The following is a 20,964-nucleotide window of genomic DNA, read 5'->3' on the forward strand; positions in this document are numbered from 1 at the left end:
TTAATTAAATATTATTTATTTTTATAATTTAAATGTGATTAAATTCTTAATTTTAATTAAATTTTTTATATTATATATAATTAAAATAGTATTTATCTCAAAATATAGTAATATTAAATAAATTAAAAAAGTAGTTAAATAAGTAAACGGGTTTAAACGTGTCACTTTAAACGGGTTGATCCATTAACACGTTTTAATAAACGTGTTTATACGTGTCGTGTCGTGTAACCCGTGTAATATCAGTGTCGTGTTTGAGTTTTGTATATCAAACCCGATTAATAATCGTGTCGTGTTCGTGTCTAAACGGGTTTGACCCGTTTATGACCCGCATACACGAATTGCCAGGTCTAACCAGAGGTGGCACCAATACATATATAAATCGAACATCAGACTCTAAAAAAATAGCACTGTTGGCTGAACCACCCAGCCTCACCACACACTCTTCACAGTCAATTTCAGTCAATCAAACAATCTTCTATGTTTTAATCAATCGAAAACGCCTTGTTGCGCACTAATCCGAAACTGGTTCCACATCTGAACCACCAGAAAACGAGTCGTGGATTTAAAACGATAATTCTGAGGACCCAATTATAATTTTTGTCTATTTTTATCTATTTGTACATGTCATATCTGCCAAGATATGTTGTTTTAACTGATAAACTGTTATATTCAGTTTGATTGTAAAACTAAATACACCTTCATTCAAATTCGAAGTAGAAAAAGTTAATTTAAATGAATAAATAAGTTGAACTTATTGATTTAGTACTCTTCGATTTGCAACATTAAAGATTTGATTTTAAAAAAATTAATTTAATTGGATTCATTTTAACTCAAAAATGAACTATTTTTAATTAAATTTAACACAATTAAAGTTTTATTTCAAATTAACTGAGTTAAACTTTGTAAAATTCATTTTTTGGTCACCGCAATTTTAAATGAAATCATCATAATAACTTAATTATTCTCAATTTCAATTAAAACTCTTGGTTCGTAAACTTAAATACACATCTTGATATGGAAAAAAATAGTTTCATGCTCCTTTTTCAATCAACAAGGCAAGCGATGAGATACATGATCAATTAGGTGAAACTTCACTGTACTCCAAAGGTTCATACAGCTCTGCATATTTTGTTATGGAAGAAATTTTGTTTTTAGTTTTAAGCGAATTTAATTTTCATGTATGTCAATTTTTTATCCTTATCTATAGAATGGTTTATCATCTATTTATAAACAATGATTTGAAAAGTACGTTATCATAAGAAAAACCATGAATACATAATCTGAAGCATATAAAATAATCCATTTTGGTGAATCAGGACACTGAGAAGTCATATTTATGACATTTTTCACAAGAGAATCCAAATACATAATGTTAATCATACCTTACATTCAAGAAGTCCGATCCATAAGCAGATGTTAAATAAGTAGACATTCATAAATGAAATTCACCTAAATGCTGCACCATTTATGAAACCAGCAAGCCAAGTTCATACAGAAAGCACGAATCTTCTTACCGGCCATTAGGCCTGCATGCAACCTGCTCGAGAAACTTGGAAACACGTAAATGCTTGGCTTGCCTTTGCTCAGCAAGTTTCTGCTCCTTGGTTTCTGCATCTCTTCTCAATTCAGATAATTGTTCTCTGTATTCTCCTTCGATCCTATCAAGAATAGCCTTCTGTTCTTCCCTAAGAGCCTTCATCTTCAACTCTATCTCCTCCATTTTCTCCTTCTTACGGCACGACTTCTCTGAATCCAACTGCAATTCTACTCTTCTTAGTCTCCAGGCCGCTTCCTTCTTATGTGCAGTCCAAGCGCGATGCCCTTCTTCTAACTCTCTGCAGCAATCCACCAGCTCAGATATTACCATGTTCTCAACGCAAGGCGAGACAGAACCATGAGGTGGCAAATTTCCCAAAACAAGAGGAGTGTTATCCGATCCTCTCTCGGCCTGCAACCAAGGGATTGAAGGGGGTGGGGGTGCTGCAACTGCTGAAGGTGAGAGGCTTAGAGTTACGGATGGCGACGGTGGTCTGACTGTGGAGATGCTATTTGAAGTAGAAAGCCATGCGGGAAGCAAACTTGCTGCAGGTGCAGACGCAGGCGCAGGTGGCTCGGGATGAAGAAATCCCCCATTGGAAGTGGCCATCGAATATGTTGGAGTAGGTCGCTCTTTCACTAACTTTTCTGCAAAAGTCTCGAGAATCCTATCGTAATTGCCCTCGTCTATTGGTTCTACAATCTTGTTGTTTTCCTTGTGCTCCCTCTGCTGCTTCTCCTTGAACACTTCCCACCACTTACCAAGTCTCTTAGCAGTGCGGCCTGGAACTTCAGCAGCAATTATCTTCCATTTGTTGCCGTGTTTGGCCTGAAGTCGGATAACAAGACGCTGTTCTTCTTTCGTAAGGGATCCTTTCTTTATTCCGGGCTTGAGGTAATTTTCCCACCTTTCTAAGCAGGATCTCGCATCTCTGTTAAGGGGCGTGCTCATGCGCTGAGAGACAAGGTTCCATTCCCTTGGACCATATTGATTAACATATGCACTTAACAGAGCGTCCTCTTCAGCTCTCCAACGCTGGCTCTCCTTACATTTCCATGTGAAACTGCCACTTCCCATTGCCTTATACTCTTCATAATGTATCTGAAAATAACCAAGAAACAATTCAATTAATTACACAATAAATTTCACTATTCCACAGATAGCAAACGTAGTCGGAATTACAAAAAAATAAATTAACAACAAGCTAAATGACCAGAAAGGCAGCCATATCACATCAAATGTTTTAACAATGGCGATGAAGATATCAAACTTAAAATACTAGTAAAGCGCTTACGCACCCGTAAGTACCATTTAATCTATAAGAAAGATGCTCGTACATAAATATTTGACGTAAAAATATGCATAAACAGGAAATAAGAATTGTTAATAACAATTTATTTACATTTTCAAAATCATTAAAAAAAATCTACCATAAAATTATTAAACAAAAGCATAATAGAAATCCAGCACTGTCCATATTTCTACTTCTAACTCTAGTACAAACATGAGATAGCAAAGAGCAGCAGATTCCGGAACTACACCGCTGTTATATAGCTTTTTCAATACAAAAGTTGTCAACATGTAAAATGTACGGCTATACTGAAGTTTACAAACAATCAATCATATCCAAGTATACAATTAAATTAACAACCAAAACAATGCAAGAGCTCGAGTGCGAGGATATTGATTTAACAATGGAGATTTAGTACTCGAAAAATTCACCCAACAAAAAATGCAGCATGGATGACTCATTCAAAGCATCCAGCTCGTAATCGTAAAGAGGCCGAAATATAATTGAAATCACTGGCATTCTCAGGGATAACTTTCAAGTAAGTACACCATAATACTAAAAAAATCAACATAAGTTGAGATCATAGCAAGACTGATGCTTTTTCAAACCTCTATTATCCTTAGGAATTATCCTTAATAAATTGACTCAGATTTAGCATTAGCTAATAATAATACAAAATGAAACAGGATCTTATAATCAAGGAGTATATGAAATGCATTTCATTTTAGGACTGAAAATTGAGTTATTTTTGGTGAAATTCCAAGTTTCCATCGACTACGCCTTTCGGCCTGATCTTAGGCCCTGACTCACCTTCCGTGGACGAACCTTGCGGAGGAACTCTTAGGTTTTCGGGGCATTGGTGTAATCATTATTCTTCAATGAAGGTATGGTTTTAGGAACCAACTCTTGTGATTGTAGAGCTATTTTTATTACCCCATTTATATTATTAAAAAAACCACCTGGTCAAGCAATGGTCAATTTTGATATCATCTAGGAACTAAATAAAAACTCCATTGTTAGATCTACACCACAAAAGTTAATAAAAATTAAAAAAATGCCAAAAGACAATTGACCATGTTAAAAAAATCAAAAGTAAGAACCACACAGATCAAATAGGCATTATTTATTCAGTTTTAAAGAAACATAAACATTAATTATCATTATTATAAAAACAGGGTTTGGTTTCATCAACAAATAGAAAATAAAAACCACCAAAAAGACTCACTATCATCATCAAACTCCCACAAAAGGCAAACCAAACAAGTCAAACAAACAAATTATTACAAATAATTAGATAGAAGAAAATAACACAAAAAATCAAGAACATGCAAATTTTATCAGTAAACTAAAACACTGAACTAGTAAAAAAAAATACAAAAATAACATGAAAACAGAGCAAAATGCTTACATTTATTCATATAGTAAGAGCTTAGATTCTTCTTCAACACATCAGCCACAACTTAATCATTAAAACTCAGACAAAATATTAACTAAAATAAAAAATTTAGTACCAGATTAAACCAAGCTAACTTAACAAAGATTTTTAAGACACACTTGGGATCTGACAAACAAACCGAAAAATGAGGGCACGCCAATTCTAACACTTAAATAAGTAGTACAAAATTAAAATTTTAAAACCAAAAAAGAAAATTATTAAACTGCGCCACCTTCCGTCATCTCTAACAGTAATAATGTGTTCCGTTATTTAAAGCACACATGGCTGTCACGTAGATAAGAAAAACAGCTCAATCATAGCCATCTATATCTTTGACTTTATAGAAAACAACGCTTGATGGTTCCATCATCAATCATCACGTTGCAAAATTGTAAAAATAATCACCTGGAGAGTCTGGTGATGGAATTTTGTATTCTATTGAGCACATTATCGTTGGAAAGCGTGACTCTAACAAACTCACACGTATCAACTTCACCTCTTAAAAATCCATTTCATATACCAAAATACTAATTAATCCTATTTAATTTAAAATTGGGAGCTTTTTAGACCTTTTTCCTAATTAAATCTAATTACTCTTATAATCAAGCCTAAACCCATTTAGAGGCCCTTGTACTATATCATTTTTGTTCAAAAAGCCTTTGTACTATTTTTTTGTTCTTCAGGTCACTCTACTAACATAATTTTGATTTTTAGGTCCTTTTTTAGTTTTTTCCAGTCCCTTTACTTACAATTTTTTTGTTCCTCCAATCCCTCAAAAGGACCTAAAAATCGGAATTTTGCCAAGTACAGGGACCTGAAGAACAAAAAAATAATACAAGGACTTTTTGAACAAAAATGATATAGTACAAGGGCCTCTAGATAGATTTAGCCTATAATCAATCATAATTTATCAAATTAACCCTAATTAAACCTTTAAAATACCAATAAACTCTATAACAAATTTTAATATTAATCACCCACCAGCCCCACGAGCCGCCGACTGACCACTTTCGAATCAAAAATTCGAGCCGCCCGTTCATCGCCTATACGAAGAAGAATAGATCCTAGTGGGTTTGTTTTTCACAATCATCGATTCCGACAGTGAGGCTGCTGAAATATTTTTCCACTTGTCGGAATCTTTTTTCAATTTCCAATGGTTTAATGGGTTTAATGTTTAAATAATATAAAGTGGGGTAAAATTAAAAAATGTTTCTTGCTTTTTTAATTAAAAATATTCCTTGTTTTTTTAAATTAAAAATATTTCTTTTTTTCAATTAAAAATTAATATGTTTTTAAACTTTTAAAATTATAAAGAAAAAATACATCTTAAAATAATTAAATGTTAATTTTATTGATAAAATAAATATTAAAAACGATTTTAAGCTTTTAACCATCTAAAACTACAGAGTGTGTTCACTTTCGTAGGTGAGAGTGGGAGAGATGGATTTGATACGTTTTTATCATGTTTTGTGGTGATCTGATCCACTTTTATGAATTTAAGTTTATTTCATATTTCGTGTCAAATTCAGAGATTGAAATGATCTTTTATTTACCGAAAACTGTACCAACACTTATATTATGCTATAAGTAAAATAAACTTATGACGTGTTTGTCATGTCAAATATTTGATGATAAAAAAATAATAATAATTAAAATTATCTAATTGAAGTGTTCATTAATTTATAATAAATATTAGTACATTTTTTGCTTTTGTTTATTGTGCACTAGACCGGTGCATTTTGGAAAAATAAATAGAAAAATGGTATAAAATAATGAATTATAAAAAAAAATTAGAAGGAGTTATTTTTAAGCCTAACATTTTAAAAAATTCCGACCTTTTATTTTCTTTTTAATCATATTTTGACGTTAAAAGCTATATTTGATCATTTTAATTTTAATCTAAAATATAAAATTAATTTTTTAGATTGATTTTTTTTATATTAAATTAACTTTTTATATTAAATTTGATCATTTTTAAAGAATTTTTTTAAACTGTTGCCAAATAAATAAAAAAATATATTTTAAAATATAATTGGAATGAAAAGGTGTAAATTAATAAATTTTTAATGTTAGAATAGAGTTAAAAGAAACGGAAGATCGGAGTTTTTTTAATACTAGTTTCGCGTTACGTGCTATGCACGTGGCTCGTAACGTAACTCGTCAATGAACATATTAGTAAATTTATTATAATTATATCAATTTTTTTATTTATAATTAATATTAAATTAGTTAAAAAAATTTGTAAAAATAAATATAATATATTCGGTTATTAAATTTTTTCCATACTGAATTTATTCTTATTTTGTTTTTATAATAAACATAATTAAATAATCCTACTAATTTGGAGACAATTTAGTTATTTTTTACATATTAAAAACTAAATTGGAGACAATTTAACTATCTATTCTAATTAGGACTTTAATTACAATAGTGATTAATTAAATAACTAATTAGTTAATGACTATAAAACCTTTATTTAATAGTGAACTGAAAAGGATTATTCAGTAAATTTGACTGTCCCCCGTCCGTGATTTTATATATAGTATAGATATCAAGCCTTTCACAAAAATGATCCTTTTTTACAGTTGGTACAAAAATACAGAGAGGGAGTGACGGGTGCAGTGTTTGTTCTTTTCCGGCTCTGATACAAAAAAAACTGTGCGGACAAGAGATTAAACTAAATTAAAAAGGTGACTAAAATTACAGTGCAGTATAATTTTTTCTATCTCATAACCATTCATCTAACCGTCCATTTGGATCGCCTCTGATGGTCCCAATTAGTGACTACGTCAGCAAAAAAGAGGAGAGTAGGATACAGGGATAGTATGGTGGAAAAGAGAGTAGGCGATAGAAAAAAAAAGAAGAGGAGGATCTTTCTATAAGGGGGCGCCACGTGGAGGAAGTGGGACCCAGTAGGTGTGGCGGAGGAGGGGACTGTAGTCCGGGTTTTACGGCACAAGGAGACGAGGATGATAGGGACGGGACGTTCTGGTGCAGTGTCAGTGATGCATTACGTCCATTTTTTTTTCTTTTGGATTTTTAATTCCATTGCTGCTCTTACCATTTCTTACTTACGCTGTGATCATAATTATATGATCCAATTACCATTTTCCTTGGTGAAATGGTTCACTCTATTAGGAGGTGTGCATGATTCGGTTCGGTATGGAGTGTAAAATGTCGAAATCAAACCAAATCATCACTTTAAAAATTAAAAAAAAAATTATAGTTCTATTTTATAATTTCTCTGGTTTGGTGCATTAAAAATTCAGTTCAGTTCAGTTTATTTTGATTGATTTTTTCGGTTTCAAAAAATAAAATTAAAAAAAATACCAGTTTTTAATAAACCATCACAAAAATAATCTATATTATTACTATTTTTAATAAATATAATGATTATTAGTGATGGTTAGCATTAATTTTTAATAAAAGTGCTAAAGATTAATAAATTTAATATTTTAATTTTATTTATATAAAAACAAAGGTGGAAGTTCAGTTTTTTCGATTCGATTCGATGTCCGACCCTTAAAATCAAACCAAACCAAAAACCATAATTTTTAAAAATTCAAAAACAAAGCATTCCATATTAACTATTTTTCATTCGGTTCGGCACGGTTCGATTTGATTTTCTGGTTCGACTCGATTTTTACTCACCCCTACACACTACGGTCTAAATACATTTAATTTTAGACTTTTTATATAAAATATTGAAAAATTTAAGAAAAATATTTACAAAATTTACCACACTGCTTAAAAAGTCAAAAATACTCTCAGTATTTTTATTTTTATATTTTTACTCTAATATATTTGTAATTTATTTATTTACTTTTGTAGTTCTCTACAATACTCCATAATTCTTTTAATTTTTGTTCTCTACTTTTCTTCATTCTTTCAAGATCTCCTTCTTTCACGGATCCCACAAACACAGACACAGCAGCAGCAACATCGTGGCCGTCTGTCCGTTAATGACAACCTTAACATTGAATCAACACTAGGAGCCGTTTTGGATTGTTGTTTTCCCTTCACCGGAGCAACATAATCCATCATGTCTTCTACGGTGGAACGAAGAGCGGCAACGTCAGGACGGAAAGCAGCAGCGGAGGAATGGAAAGTGGTGTGTGGATAATAGATTGAGTTACTTTATTTTAGGTTTTCAATCATCTAACTATTTGGTAGAAGATCAAAAAAATATTTTATTGGAGTTATGGAAACAAATTTTAGTGAAACCTCAATCTAAACGTTGTAGATTTGAACATAATTTCCTCAAGTTCATTGAACTTGAGGGAATCGTGATCCAACTTGAATACATAAATATAATCAAGTGATAACCTATAATTTTTAAACAATATGGAATATTTCATCATATTTTTTATCAAGAGTATAATCCCCAATAACTGATACACTTGAGGGACAAGGGGGTCATTGAACCCCCCTCCCCCCGCCCCCCCTGAAATTGGAAGAAGAAATGCATATATAGAGGGCTGTCCTAATAATTAGCCCACAAGAAAAAAAAGCATCCAGTAATTAGTTACATTGAGAGGTTTACCTGTATAAGTTTTCCAATTATATGCAAAAAAGTTTATTTCAATTTTAAATAAAAAATTTATATAATAAACGAAAATGTTCTAATTCAAAAAATTTATTCCTAAAAAAACAACAAATATAAATTTTACTGTTTGTAATTTTTTTAAATAAGATTTAACTTAAAAAAATTGAATAATATTTTTAATTTTTTTATATAAAACAATCAAATTATGTTCTACTTGAAATTATTTCACAATGGCATATTATAAAGATATTTAGAAAAAAATAGTAATAACACTTATTTTAACATCGTCATTTTATTTGTATAATTGTTTTTTAAGTATGAGATGCTTGTATAAAGATAATAACAAATGTTTGAGAGGAATAAATATAATCATATCAATAATTATTCAAATATCCTCTGTGAAAGTTTATGTTGAGGTTGATTCAAAAAGTATATCTAGCGATATAGAACAACAGCCTAATACAATCTATACGATTTCATGTTTGTAGTGTTTTTTTAATTAAAAATTCTATCAGTCGCGTTAACATAAATTTCTTCAAAGAATATATACGGGTCGAAAATATAAGTTCATTACATTTTGGTTTAATAATTATCAGGATTAATTAGAATATAGCATCATAAAAAATAACTATTATGATAAATTGACATTAATTTATTAATTATTTATAAATAAAATATTGTTAATTTATATGTTTTTTAACAAAAAAGTATTATATATTATATATTTTTTATTTGGACCCCCCCCTAAAAGAAAAGTCTGTATCCGTCACTGATAATCCCACATGGAAAAATATAAAAATAACCGATAAAATTCAAGTATAAATATAAGATATATAAATATGATATTCATATATGTAAGAGTTCCATTATTCACGCGCTTAAACGATATATTTTATTATATATTTGAAGTTCATAATGTTAAATAAATGGTCTTTATTATACTTAAACATATATTTAATATATTTAAATTTAAAAATACTCAAATTTTAAAGATTTGAACTCGAACCTGGCGGTTCGGAACCAGAACCAGCCCGAAACTGACCTTCCACCAGTTTCGGGTTGGTATTTATCCAATTTCGGATTTGACCAATTTGGGGCCGAATTTGACCGGCCCGGTTCACGGACTAAACCGGCCCATGGTCAGGTCTACCTCTGATAGTTCTCATGAAGTTGCCCTTATATCTCCTCTCCCAAAGAAAAAAGTCTCTGCAGATATCAGTTTCCAGTGTAATATTTTTTATTACCAACTTTTGGTATTTACCAAGTGTAGTAGGATTCTGAAAACTAACTTTCAACTTTCCGTCTATTGTTCTAGTTGGCTCATGGTATGGAGAAGGCATTGCTTCAACAGGTCATGAGCCTCACACCTGAACATATTCATTTGTTGCCTTTAGAGCAGAGAAATAAAGTGCTTCAGCTGCAGCAAATGCTTCATCAATGAATATCGTTTTTTATTTTTCAATTAGACAGCACAAATGTTGGCAATTGATTAAAGATGACGGTCCACGAATTGAAGCAAGGTACTCCTTTAGGATATTTTTATTAAACATTTGTGCATAAGTTTGTTTAAATAATGCTACCATCTTATGATAAAATATTATGATAATATTTGATTTATTTACTGTTGGGATGGAGTTTATTTGCATCAATTTTAAAAGTTTAAATACCATGTTGAACCGGGAGTATAAATATTTTTTTATAAATAATTATAGGGCATACTGCACTTTCTGCCATGAAAAATGTCTTGAAGACAATTCAAAAATATTTTTAGTGTCAATCCAATGATTATAAAACACTAATAAATATAAACAATTTAACAATGGAATATAAAAGTTGATGAACATTTGAGAAAATTAAACATCATCGGTCTCAATTCTGTCAAAACTACTTCAAATTTGAAGATACACAAAAGCAGAGTCAAATTGGCTAATTTTCCATCAAGTGCCTAATGCATATTTCTAGCTGAACCTTTCCATCAAACCCAAAATAAAAACATGGAATCAAAACAAACCCTGTCGAAGAAACCTTATTATAATTATTTCCTTGAAGCTTCTCCATTGAAGAAATCACTCTAACGGCACCCGTCTCAGTCTTCGCTTGAATCGAATAAATGAATGATTTTTCCGATTCCGAGCAGCTTCCGAGGAGACCGACACTGACTACATAGCCATAGGATCCTAGAATATTGCTCAGAATAAACACATTACCTTCATTTTCCTCTTGAAGTATCACAAACTTGTCGTTAATGCTCAATTCCAACGACAAAGCCTCGTCGTATTTACAAGACTTTGCAGCATCGTGGTGCTTATCTCTGAAATGTCTGCACAAAACCTTGGACGAGCCGATGAAAGTACAGTCTTGAACGGGGCAAGAACATGGTGAGTAAATGCAAATCGTCTCGTGAATATGCTTGTCGTTGTAGATTGTGATTTCTTTGCATCCATAAATGGAGTTCTTGCATGCTATTTTAGCAGATTGGAGAATATTTTCAATGATCTTGCTGTGAGTAGTACTTATCAGAGGCCAAGGGTAAGAGCAAGTGAAGCATTTTCCATTAAGCTTCTTGCTGCATGATGAACAACCCAAATGCCCATTTGCACACTAACATATATACAAAAAATGTTACTTTAATAAAAGTTAACAATAATTTTAATTTGACTTAGCTGGTATTAAATAATTAAAACTACTACTATGAAAATCTGGAGTTCGAAAAATAATCCATTAAAATCTCAAAATTGTGAATCTAGACCGTATATAATTCTGTTTAAATTAAGATAATTTGAGCAGATTTATCATAGCCAAGTAGCCATAGTGTGAATATAAGTGAAACACCATTCACTACGTAGGATTATGATTTTGTCTTTAACCTTGTGTCGACCAAAAATTATTGCACGCAACCGTTGCGCCATGTCATTCGTGCAACAAACTAATGACACATGATGTTATATTTGAATGTAATAACCAATAAAACAGTATAATTAATTAATGATGTAAACCCTAGATGCTGAAGTTCCAAATTAAAAGTACATTGAATAAAAATCAGTTCAATCTTTATTGAGAAGCAAACAACTAACCTCAAATTAAGAGTATACTGAATAAATATAAATTAAATCTTTATTGACAATTATCATTAGCACATGAAGCAAATAATAATTAACCTTAAAAAATCAGAAAAAAAGAAACAAAGTGAACTAACCTCAAGAACAGGAATATTCAAGGCCTGGGAGCAGAAGGAGCAATCAAGAATATTTATATTTGTCAATGTCAAAGCAACGGATTCATTTTCATCTCTATCGTTTATTTCTCGAATTTCTTCCGTATATTCTTCCATTGCTTCGTCACTTTCAACTTTCTTGTCTTTCTCTTTTCCTTCAATTTCTATAAATATGTCTTCATCCGCGTCGTACTCTTTTTCTTCTTCCTCCCATAGCTCCTCCGTATGGTCCGAATCATCGTCGATAAATATATCATCATCATCATTTAATGGTTTTTGCAATTTATCATAATCATCATCATCATTTAATGGTTTTTGCAATTTATCATAATCATCATCATCATATTCGTCGTCTTCATCTTCAACATAGTCACAATCTTTTTCCAACTCTTCTATTGCTAATGCCATTGGTGCCATCTTTGAGTCGTGCTTAACTTTTGAGTTCTCTAAGTTTGTTGAGCTTATTGTGCTAAATTTATATACCAATTCAAATAAGAGTTGGGATAAGTATATACTACGTCGCCAAGTTATCCTTACCTTAGTAAATTTCAAACAATTTCAAAAAATAATCTAACAGTCAAACCGAGATAATTGTTCTTCTTACGCGGATTTCCAAGTGCAATTAATCTCATGGAAATAGTACTTAAACGCCAGATTTCATGGAGTGATTTACTGGCCAAAATTAATTTTATGATATTATCAAATATTTTTTGATATGGTTAAAAATAAATATTACTCCATTTATTTGATAATGATTTTTAGAAAAAAAAAATTCAATCGTCATAACTATTTGTAATTTTTTATTATGAATATTATTAAATAGAAAATTTCTTAATAGAAAAATTCGCAATAAAAATGTTATGAATATATTTTCAATATATGCGATAAGCAAAATAATATATATGCTAACCAAAATAATATTCATGATTTTTAGTAATATATTTTTTTTTCCTAATTAGACAAAAAATTATCTATAAATATTTTTTTGCTGAAATCTGTAAATATATTTCCAATTATGCTATGGTGTTTTTATAGTGTTTGTTGTATATAGTGTATTTATGTGTGTACTTATGGTGTATTTGTATGGTTGTTTTTAGTGTAAAAACACTATAAAAACACAAATCAATTCGTTGTGTAAGTCAGTAGCAAAAACATCGCAAGACATCATAAAAACATAAATCAATACATTCTGTACGGAATCAGTAGCAAAAATATCATGAAAACACAATAAAAAATATAAATCAATTCGTTGTGTACGAAATCAGTAGCATCAAACAAGAGAATGAACAATTGAAAAATAATATTAACAATAGACAATTATATTAACAAGAGATTAATTTATATTAATTTATGTACAAAAAATCTAAAAAATACAAGAAAACCTAAGAAAATCAAAAAAAATTAAAAACGATTTCGATGAATCTATCGAAAGAAACGCCGCGACAAAACAATCAGCAGAAGAAACGTGTCGACGGAAAATTCACCGAAAATAACGACACAGAGAAAAAACCACGATGGGAAATTCATCGGAAGAATTGCGACAGCAAGACGGAAGAAAGGTGACGACTAGAAAAGAGAATAAGAGAAAATTTAAGAGGACAGGAAGACAAAAATTTGAGAATAGAAAAAGTAGAGAGAAAGAGAGAAATTGTGTGAGAGAGAGAGAGAGAGAATAGTGTGACGGCTGTTATGATAAAAGAACAAAGGATCAATTCACCCCCTGAACTAGGCACAAAATATTAAAAAGTCATTCTTGTTAGTTTTGATACAAACAGACCCGCACTGAGACGATGATCAGGACACCAGCGATAGCGAAGGAGTTCGGTGGAAGAGAAAAAAAGAGTAGGAAGAAAATGGAGAAATCCGGTGAAAGGAAAGTATGAGAGGAAAAAAAAGGAAAAAAGATCCCTAATTTTTTATTAAAAATAAAATAAAAATTTAATTTTTAAAATTATAAAGAGCTAATTGAAATTTAAGATATATTAAAAATTAATTTAAGAAGAAGTTAACAGAACGCTTATTACTCTAATCCCCAAATGTGATAATCCTGAGAGTATTAAGTAATTTAGACCCATAAGCTTGTGTAACGTTTCTTATAAGATCATAACCAAGCTCATTGCTACGAGGCTGGGAACAGTTTTGCCGTGCATTATTGGTCCAGAACAAACTAGTTTTGTTGCTGGTCGTCATATAACGGACAACATCATTTTGGCTCAGGAAGCTATGAACTCTATGCATAAGAAAACGGGCAGAAAATGATACATGGCTATTAAGATCGATTTAGAGAAAGCGTATGATAAGGTTTCTTGGAATTTTCTCCACGAAACCCTTGTTATGGTTGGATTTCCTACTCGCCTTATCAATATCATAATGGATTGTGTTTCGACCACCTCCCTCAGTATTTTGTGGAATGGAAGTCCTTTGCAAGCTTTCAAACCATCTTGCGGCCTCAGACAAGGGGACCCTCTGTCTCCGTATTTGTTCGTTCTCTGTATTGAAAGGCTTGCCCACATTATTTCTGCCAGTGTTGATTCTAAGGAGTGCAAGCCTCTCAAGTTTGGTAATAATAGTCATAATATTTCGCACTTATTTTTTGCGGATGATCTCATTCTTTTTAGCGAGGCTTCGATGGAGCAGGTTACAGTGATTAATAATGTGTTGGCTTCTTTTCGCAATGCTTCTGGGCAAAGAGTCAACAAAGATAAAACTAGAGTTTTATTTTCTTCTAATATAACTCTAGTTTATGGTAACCAAATTGCCAATAGTCTTAGGTTTTCTAAAACCTTAGATCTTGGTAAGTACTTGGGGGTCAATCTTATTCATGGTAGAGTGTCTAAGCATCATTCGATGGGGGTTATGAGCCGAATTCGGAAAAGGCTTACTGACTGGAAGGCTTCATCGCTTTCCATGGCAGGAAGAGCCACTCTTGTTAAATCTGTTATTGCCTCCATGCCTACTTATGTGATGCAAACTATGTATATCCCTAGGGGATTTTGCGATGAAATTGAGTCTAGCTGCAGAAAATTCCTTTGGGGTACTTCTGATGTTAATAGGAAGGTTAACCTGTTGAATTGGGACTCTATTTGCCAGCCGAAATCTAATGGTGGGCTCGGGTTCAGGAAGATGAGGTCTATGAACGATGCTCTTCTTATGAAAGTTGGCTGGAATTTAATTACTAATCAAGACAAGTTGTGGGTTAAAGTCTTGAGAGGTAAATATAATTTCAATGTTTTTGATTATGAGACGTTGGCTAAGTCGAGAAGAGCTTCTCACCTCTGGCAATCTCTCCTTAAAATTTGGGATAGAGTTGTCTCAGGTATTCGGTGGGCTTTGTGCGATGGGAAAAAGATCCGTTTTTGGACTGATCCTTGGCTTGGGGATGATGTCGTTCTTAGGCAGGTAGCGATAGAGAGTATACCTCAGTTTGAGATGGAGTGTACGGTGAGCTTTTACTCTGATGCTAAAAGAAAATGGGATTGGGACAAATTCTCTCATATTTTGCCGTATAAGTGGTTGTGTAAAATTGTTAATATGTGTCCCCCAAATGAGGATAATGGAGCAGATTTTATGTATTGGGGAAAGTCTTCTTCAGGTAATTTACAACCAAATATGCGTATACTGTTGACAAAAATGCTCACGCAATAATGCCAGCTCGTAGTAATCCGGAAGTCGGATGTCGATCCCACGGAGACAAGGGGTTTAAAGTGAATGAAATTGACTTTGATTTTCAATTCGGAAAGCAAAGAGTAGTTGGATTTTTGATTAATAACAGCGGAACTAAAATTAAACAATCACTGATTAGACTAAGAAGTAATTAAGAATTAAACGACTAATTGATCAAAGGATTAAAAACAATAATTAAAAGCGCCTAAGGGTTGCTAATCATGCCATTGAGATTCCTAGGTAATAGGTCGGGTAAATGGGTGTTGGTTCGGGTCGAGCCATTCTAAGGTATCTAAATCCGCTCTCTCGAGCCGGAGATTTGACGAATCGGCAATTGATTAATGAGTCGAAATCCAAATCACTCTCGCACAAGTGGATGTCGACTACAACAATCAATCCGATTAATCCGCAAACTCAACAACCGCTAAATCCCTAAATCACTCTCGCGCATTTAGGTCTTAAGCTTATGCTTAACGAGGTCTATTCAATTAGCTTAACTCTCGTCCTCACTAATCAAACACAAATCATCAATTAAGGAGCTAACTTAATCCAAGCATTAAGATCATTAAACACAACGAAACCCTAACCCATACAACCCTAACCAATCATCTAACAACCAAACATAGCAATCATAAACAACCCCTAGACTAGGAGTTTAGCTACTCATGATTAAAGTAAAAACAACAACTAAGCAATAGTAAATCAACATAATAAAAGTGAGAAAGCTTACCTCAAATAACAATGAAGAACAATAAAGCATGAACAAGATAATGAAGATTCAATAACTAAGCTTGTATTAAAGATGAATTCAAAACCCAAAATCTGGAAATAAAAGCTTCAAATCCTTAACAATGGAGGAATCTCCAAGAACAAGTCACACAAAACTAAGAGAATAATTGCTAGAGTAATAAATGTTGCTACAAAAAGAGGCTTACCCTAAAATGTGACATAAGGTGTCCTAATATAGTAAAGCCCAAAAAGGAAATAAAAAAAACATCCTATTACAAGCTTGTTTGTCCAAAAGTGGAAGTGGGCCAAGAGAGCACAAGACCCAAAACTGATTTGAGATGCTGAATTCTGGCCCTTCTCGATCGAGAAGCTTCATTAAAGTCAGCTTCTCGATCGAGAAGCTTGATGTCCAAAAACTCTGCCGATTTTTGCTCTTCTTCTCGATCGAGAAGCAAGGTGTAATTGTGCTTCTCGATCGAGACCATGCAAGAGAAGGGCTTCTTTGATTTTTACCTCGCCCCTTGCTTCAATCCATCTCTCGACTTCCACATATCATCTATTCTTTGCTCTTTTGGACTCAAAACCCTTCACATACGCTCCGTTTATCCTGAAACACTAAAACACGTAATAAGCGATATAATCACTCGAAACATGCAACAAAAGTATATAAAGCGATGCGAAAGAGACTCGTAATATAGGAGTATTTTACTCCTATCAAACCTCCTCACACTAAACCTTGCTTGTCCTCAAGCAAGAAATGCATTAAACCACAACTAACTTAGTGACATTGGCAAGGTTGAACACACATCAATACTCATACTCCCATTACCAAATTGTACAAATGCAAATGTCTAATGTCAACAACTATAATCAATGCAAACAAATGAGCAATGCAATTTGTAATGACATAATGCGAAGGCAAAGAGAACACAATTGCATTAGTTTAACATTAATCTTGGACACTCAAGCTATCACCATCGTTTACGGGACATGCGATTATTTGGTTAAGCAACAATGTAGGGCAAGTCATGGCAATAATCAAACATAAACAATTGAACCTAGGCATCAAAATCCTCACTAGGTATCACTCTAACACACAAGTGTTTAGATAAGAAAATTAAGCACACAAACACGGAATTCCCATAGGTTTGCTCATAGTCCTAAACTCCACTACTTAGCTCGGTGATCAACAATTATCTCATGGGCTTGCACGGGTTGTAACGTGGCCAAGGTCGGGGTAGATCAAAGTTGATACTTTAGGCTAAAACTTGACTTGAAACTAGTTAAAATATTAATAAGAACTTGGGCTAGCTTGGACTTTTTACATTTTTGAACTCTTTTTGAACGCTTAACTCAATCTCATGCCTTTATTATTATTATTTTTTTTTATCTTTTTTTTTTTTTTTTATCTTTCTCTTTTTGGATTTTTCTTTCTTTTTCTTTCTTTTTCTTTCTTAGGCACTAATTTCACTTTTAGTTCAAGTTCACTCTTCTTTATATTCATCAAGCTACTACCCTCTCCTCCTCACACTAGTTGTCAAGTCAAGTTGGGTGAAAGAAAGTGGAAAATTAAGAATGGGATTGTGTTGTTAACATGGTAAAATCAACAAAGGTCTAAGCTCAAAATTGGCTATCTAAAGGTTAAAGGTAGGCTTTTTAAGCGGTCTCTAGAATGGTTACACCTAATGCCATAGTCATTTAATTATCAATCACTCAACAATGCAATTTTGAATGGACACCAAGCAAATTCTAGGAATTCCGGACAAGGCAACACTCACAAAGACAAGTAGGCTCGAAATAACTCAATATGAAAAAATGTGGTGTTATGCCTATTGTTCAATCCCTATGTTTTCATGCCAATTATGCCCAAATTATGCCAACACAAATTTTTCACAATTTCGCACATCATGCAACCGTATTAAGTTTAAACCATCACATCCAAAGATTAATAACTAAAGATCAATTTAAACACTATCCCTTCACACATGTCATATCGAATTACATCCATTAAGCAAGCATTTAAGCATAGTTGTTAAATCTAAACAAAGGCATTATGGCAATAAGGCACAAGAGATAATACACATTGATATGGTTCAACACGGTGCCAAGTGACTAATTCTCATTTTCGATTCATTTCACATGCTTAGTACAAGAGCTTTAGTGGAGGCGACACAACAACCTAACTAAACTCTAGCAACTAAAATTAACAAAAATAAAACACAACATAAAGCAATAAAAGATAGAAACGAGATACAATTTCACTACCCTCCTCAAACTATTTCTAGCTTAGTCCCTTAAGCAAGAAATAAAATAAAACAAGAAATTGTAAGAGATAGGGTTAGAAAATGCAAATCTCGCTAGTCGAACGCCGGGGGTTCGGGGGATGGAGTAGGTGACGGGTAGTGGGGCCCTCCTTGGGCATTGAAGTATGCTTGCAATTTTTCCGCTTCCCTTCTTTGCCTATGACGGAGCCGCTTCATTTCATATCTAGTTTCGTTCCAAATTCTCCTTTGCTCCGCCATAAATTGGCGTTGTTCATCCTCAAAGCTACTTCCCCCATGTGAGCTAGTGGCCCATGGTTGGCCCCATTGGGCCCCTTCTTCTTGAACTTCCGGTTCCTCCGGTGCTTTCTCTCTTCTTCTTACCGGCTCCTTTTCTCTTCTAGGTGCCGGTTGTTCTTGATCAAGCTCTTGATCACCCTCCTCGTCATGCTCTTCTTCTCCACCTTGACCTCCAAATTCCGCTTGTCTCGCCGCTTCTTGCCCGTGCGCCTTTAGCCATGGGCCTCTTTTGAAATAGGGAACAACATTCCCTTTGTGAACATACCCGACCGAATTTCAAAATACTTTCAATCAATTAAACGCAACCTAGTCCCCGGCAACGGCGCCAAAAACTTGTTGACAAAAATGCTCACGCAATAATGCCAGCTCGTAGTAATCCGGAAGTCGGATGTCGATCCCACGGAGACAAGGGGTTTAAAGTGAATGAAATTGACTTTGATTTTCAATTCGGAAAGCAAAGAGTAGTTGGATTTTTGATTAATAACAGCGGAACTAAAATTAAACAATCACTGATTAGACTAAGAAGTAATTAAGAATTAAACGACTAATTGATCAAAGGATTAAAAACAATAATTAAAAGCGCCTAAGGGTTGCTAATCATGCCATTGAGATTCCTAGGTAATAGGTCGGGTAAATGGGTGTTGGTTCGGGTCGAGCCATTCTAAGGTATCTAAATCCGCTCTCTCGAGCCGGAGATTTGACGAATCGACAATTGATTAATGAGTCGAAATCCAAATCACTCTCGCACAAGTGGATGTCGACTACAACAATCAATCCGATTAATCCGCAAACTCAACAACCGCTAAATCCCTAAATCACTCTCGCGCATTTAGGTCTTAAGCTTATGCTTAACGAGGTCTATTCAATTAGCTTAACTCTCGTCCTCACTAATCAAACACAAATCATCAATTAAGGAGCTAACTTAATCCAAGCATTAAGATCATTAAACACAACGAAACCCTAACCCATACAACCCTAACCAATCATCTAACAACCAAACATAGCAATCATAAACAACCCCTAGACTAGGAGTTTAGCTACTCATGATTAAAGTAAAAACAACAACTAAGCAATAGTAAATCAACATAATAAAAGTGAGAAAGCTTACCTCAAATAACAATGAAGAACAATAAAGCATGAACAAGATAATGAAGATTCAATAACTAAGCTTGTATTAAAGATGAATTCAAAACCCAAAATCTGGAAATAAAAGCTTCAAATCCTTAACAATGGAGGAATCTCCAAGAACAAGTCACACAAAACTAAGAGAATAATTGCTAGAGTAATAAATGTTGCTACAAAAAGAGGCTTACCCTAAAATGTGACATAAGGTGTCCTAATATAGTAAAGCCCAAAAAGGAAATAAAAAAAACATCCTATTACAAGCTTGTTTGTCCAAAAGTGGAAGTGGGCTGAGAGAGCACAAGACCCAAAACTGATTTGAGATGCTGAATTCTGGCCCTTCTCGATCGAGAAGCTTCATTAAAGTCAGCTTCTCGATCGAGAAGCTTGATGTCCAAAAACTCTGCCGATTTTTGCTCTTCTTCTCGATCGAGAAGCAAGGTGTAATTGTGCTTCTCGATCGAGACCATGCAGGAGAAGGGCTTCTTTGATTTTTACCTCGCCCCTTGCTTCAATCCATCTCTCGACTTCCACATATCATCTATTCTTTGCTCTTTTGGACTCAAAACCCTTCACATACGCTCCGTTTATCCTGAAACACTAAAACACGTAATAAGCGATATAATCACTCGAAACATGCAACAAAAGTATATAAAGCGATGCGAAAGAGACTCGTAATATAGGAGTATTTTACTCCTATCATATACTCTCATTGAAGAAGATAATTGGAACAACTCTAATAAATGTTGGATTTGGCGTGGAAGTGGGATGGCCCAGAGCGAATCAGACAGTTTCTTTGGTTGGTGTTACAAAAGAAATTACTCACTAATCTTGAGCGTAGCAGGAGGCATATTACTGCTGATAGT

At 33.3% G+C, this 20,964-nt stretch overlaps 2 protein-coding genes across 3 annotated transcripts; both read right to left on the reverse strand.

Moving 5' to 3' along the window:
• Positions 1-1,321: 1,321 nt before the first annotated feature.
• On the reverse strand, positions 1,322-4,447 carry LOC126659655 (transcription factor AS1-like). 2 transcript variants are annotated; one of them, XM_050352972.2, is made up of 2 exons: positions 4,237-4,447; positions 1,322-2,638 (listed from the first exon to the last, which is right to left on the reverse strand). In XM_050352972.2, exon 2 carries the CDS (start codon positions 2,612-2,614, stop codon positions 1,511-1,513), a length of 1,104 nt encoding a protein of 367 aa, XP_050208929.1. In that variant the 5' UTR covers positions 2,615-2,638; positions 4,237-4,447; the 3' UTR covers positions 1,322-1,510. The 2 variants fall into 2 exon arrangements, with proteins under 2 accessions (XP_050208929.1, XP_050208936.1); XM_050352979.2 differs by lacking the exon at positions 4,237-4,447 and adding an exon at positions 3,639-3,740.
• Positions 4,448-10,614: 6,167 nt separating this feature from the next.
• Positions 10,615-12,478, reverse strand: LOC126661658 (E3 ubiquitin-protein ligase SINA-like 10). The gene is made up of 2 exons (XM_050355537.2): positions 12,006-12,478; positions 10,615-11,410 (listed from the first exon to the last, which is right to left on the reverse strand). Exons 1-2 carry the CDS (start codon positions 12,438-12,440, stop codon positions 10,736-10,738), a joined length of 1,110 nt encoding a protein of 369 aa, XP_050211494.1. The 5' UTR covers positions 12,441-12,478; the 3' UTR covers positions 10,615-10,735.
• Positions 12,479-20,964: the final 8,486 nt, after the last annotated feature.

Source organism: Mercurialis annua, linkage group LG1-X, assembly GCF_937616625.2.
Source record: "Mercurialis annua linkage group LG1-X, ddMerAnnu1.2, whole genome shotgun sequence".
Taxonomy (NCBI): domain Eukaryota; kingdom Viridiplantae; phylum Streptophyta; class Magnoliopsida; order Malpighiales; family Euphorbiaceae; genus Mercurialis; species Mercurialis annua.

Bases quoted from the DNA above. Each gene is read 5' to 3' on its own strand.
- LOC126659655 (XM_050352972.2), bottom strand. From the start codon at position 2,614: ATGGGAAGTGGCAGTTTCACATGGAAATGTAAGGAGAGCCAGCGTTGG.
- LOC126661658 (XM_050355537.2), bottom strand. From the start codon at position 12,440: ATGGCACCAATGGCATTAGCAATAGAAGAGTTGGAAAAAGATTGTGAC. The intron at 11,411-12,005 runs GTTAGTTCACTT...TATATATGTTAG, and splicing joins TGAATATTCCTGTTCTTGAG to TGTGCAAATGGGCATTTGGG.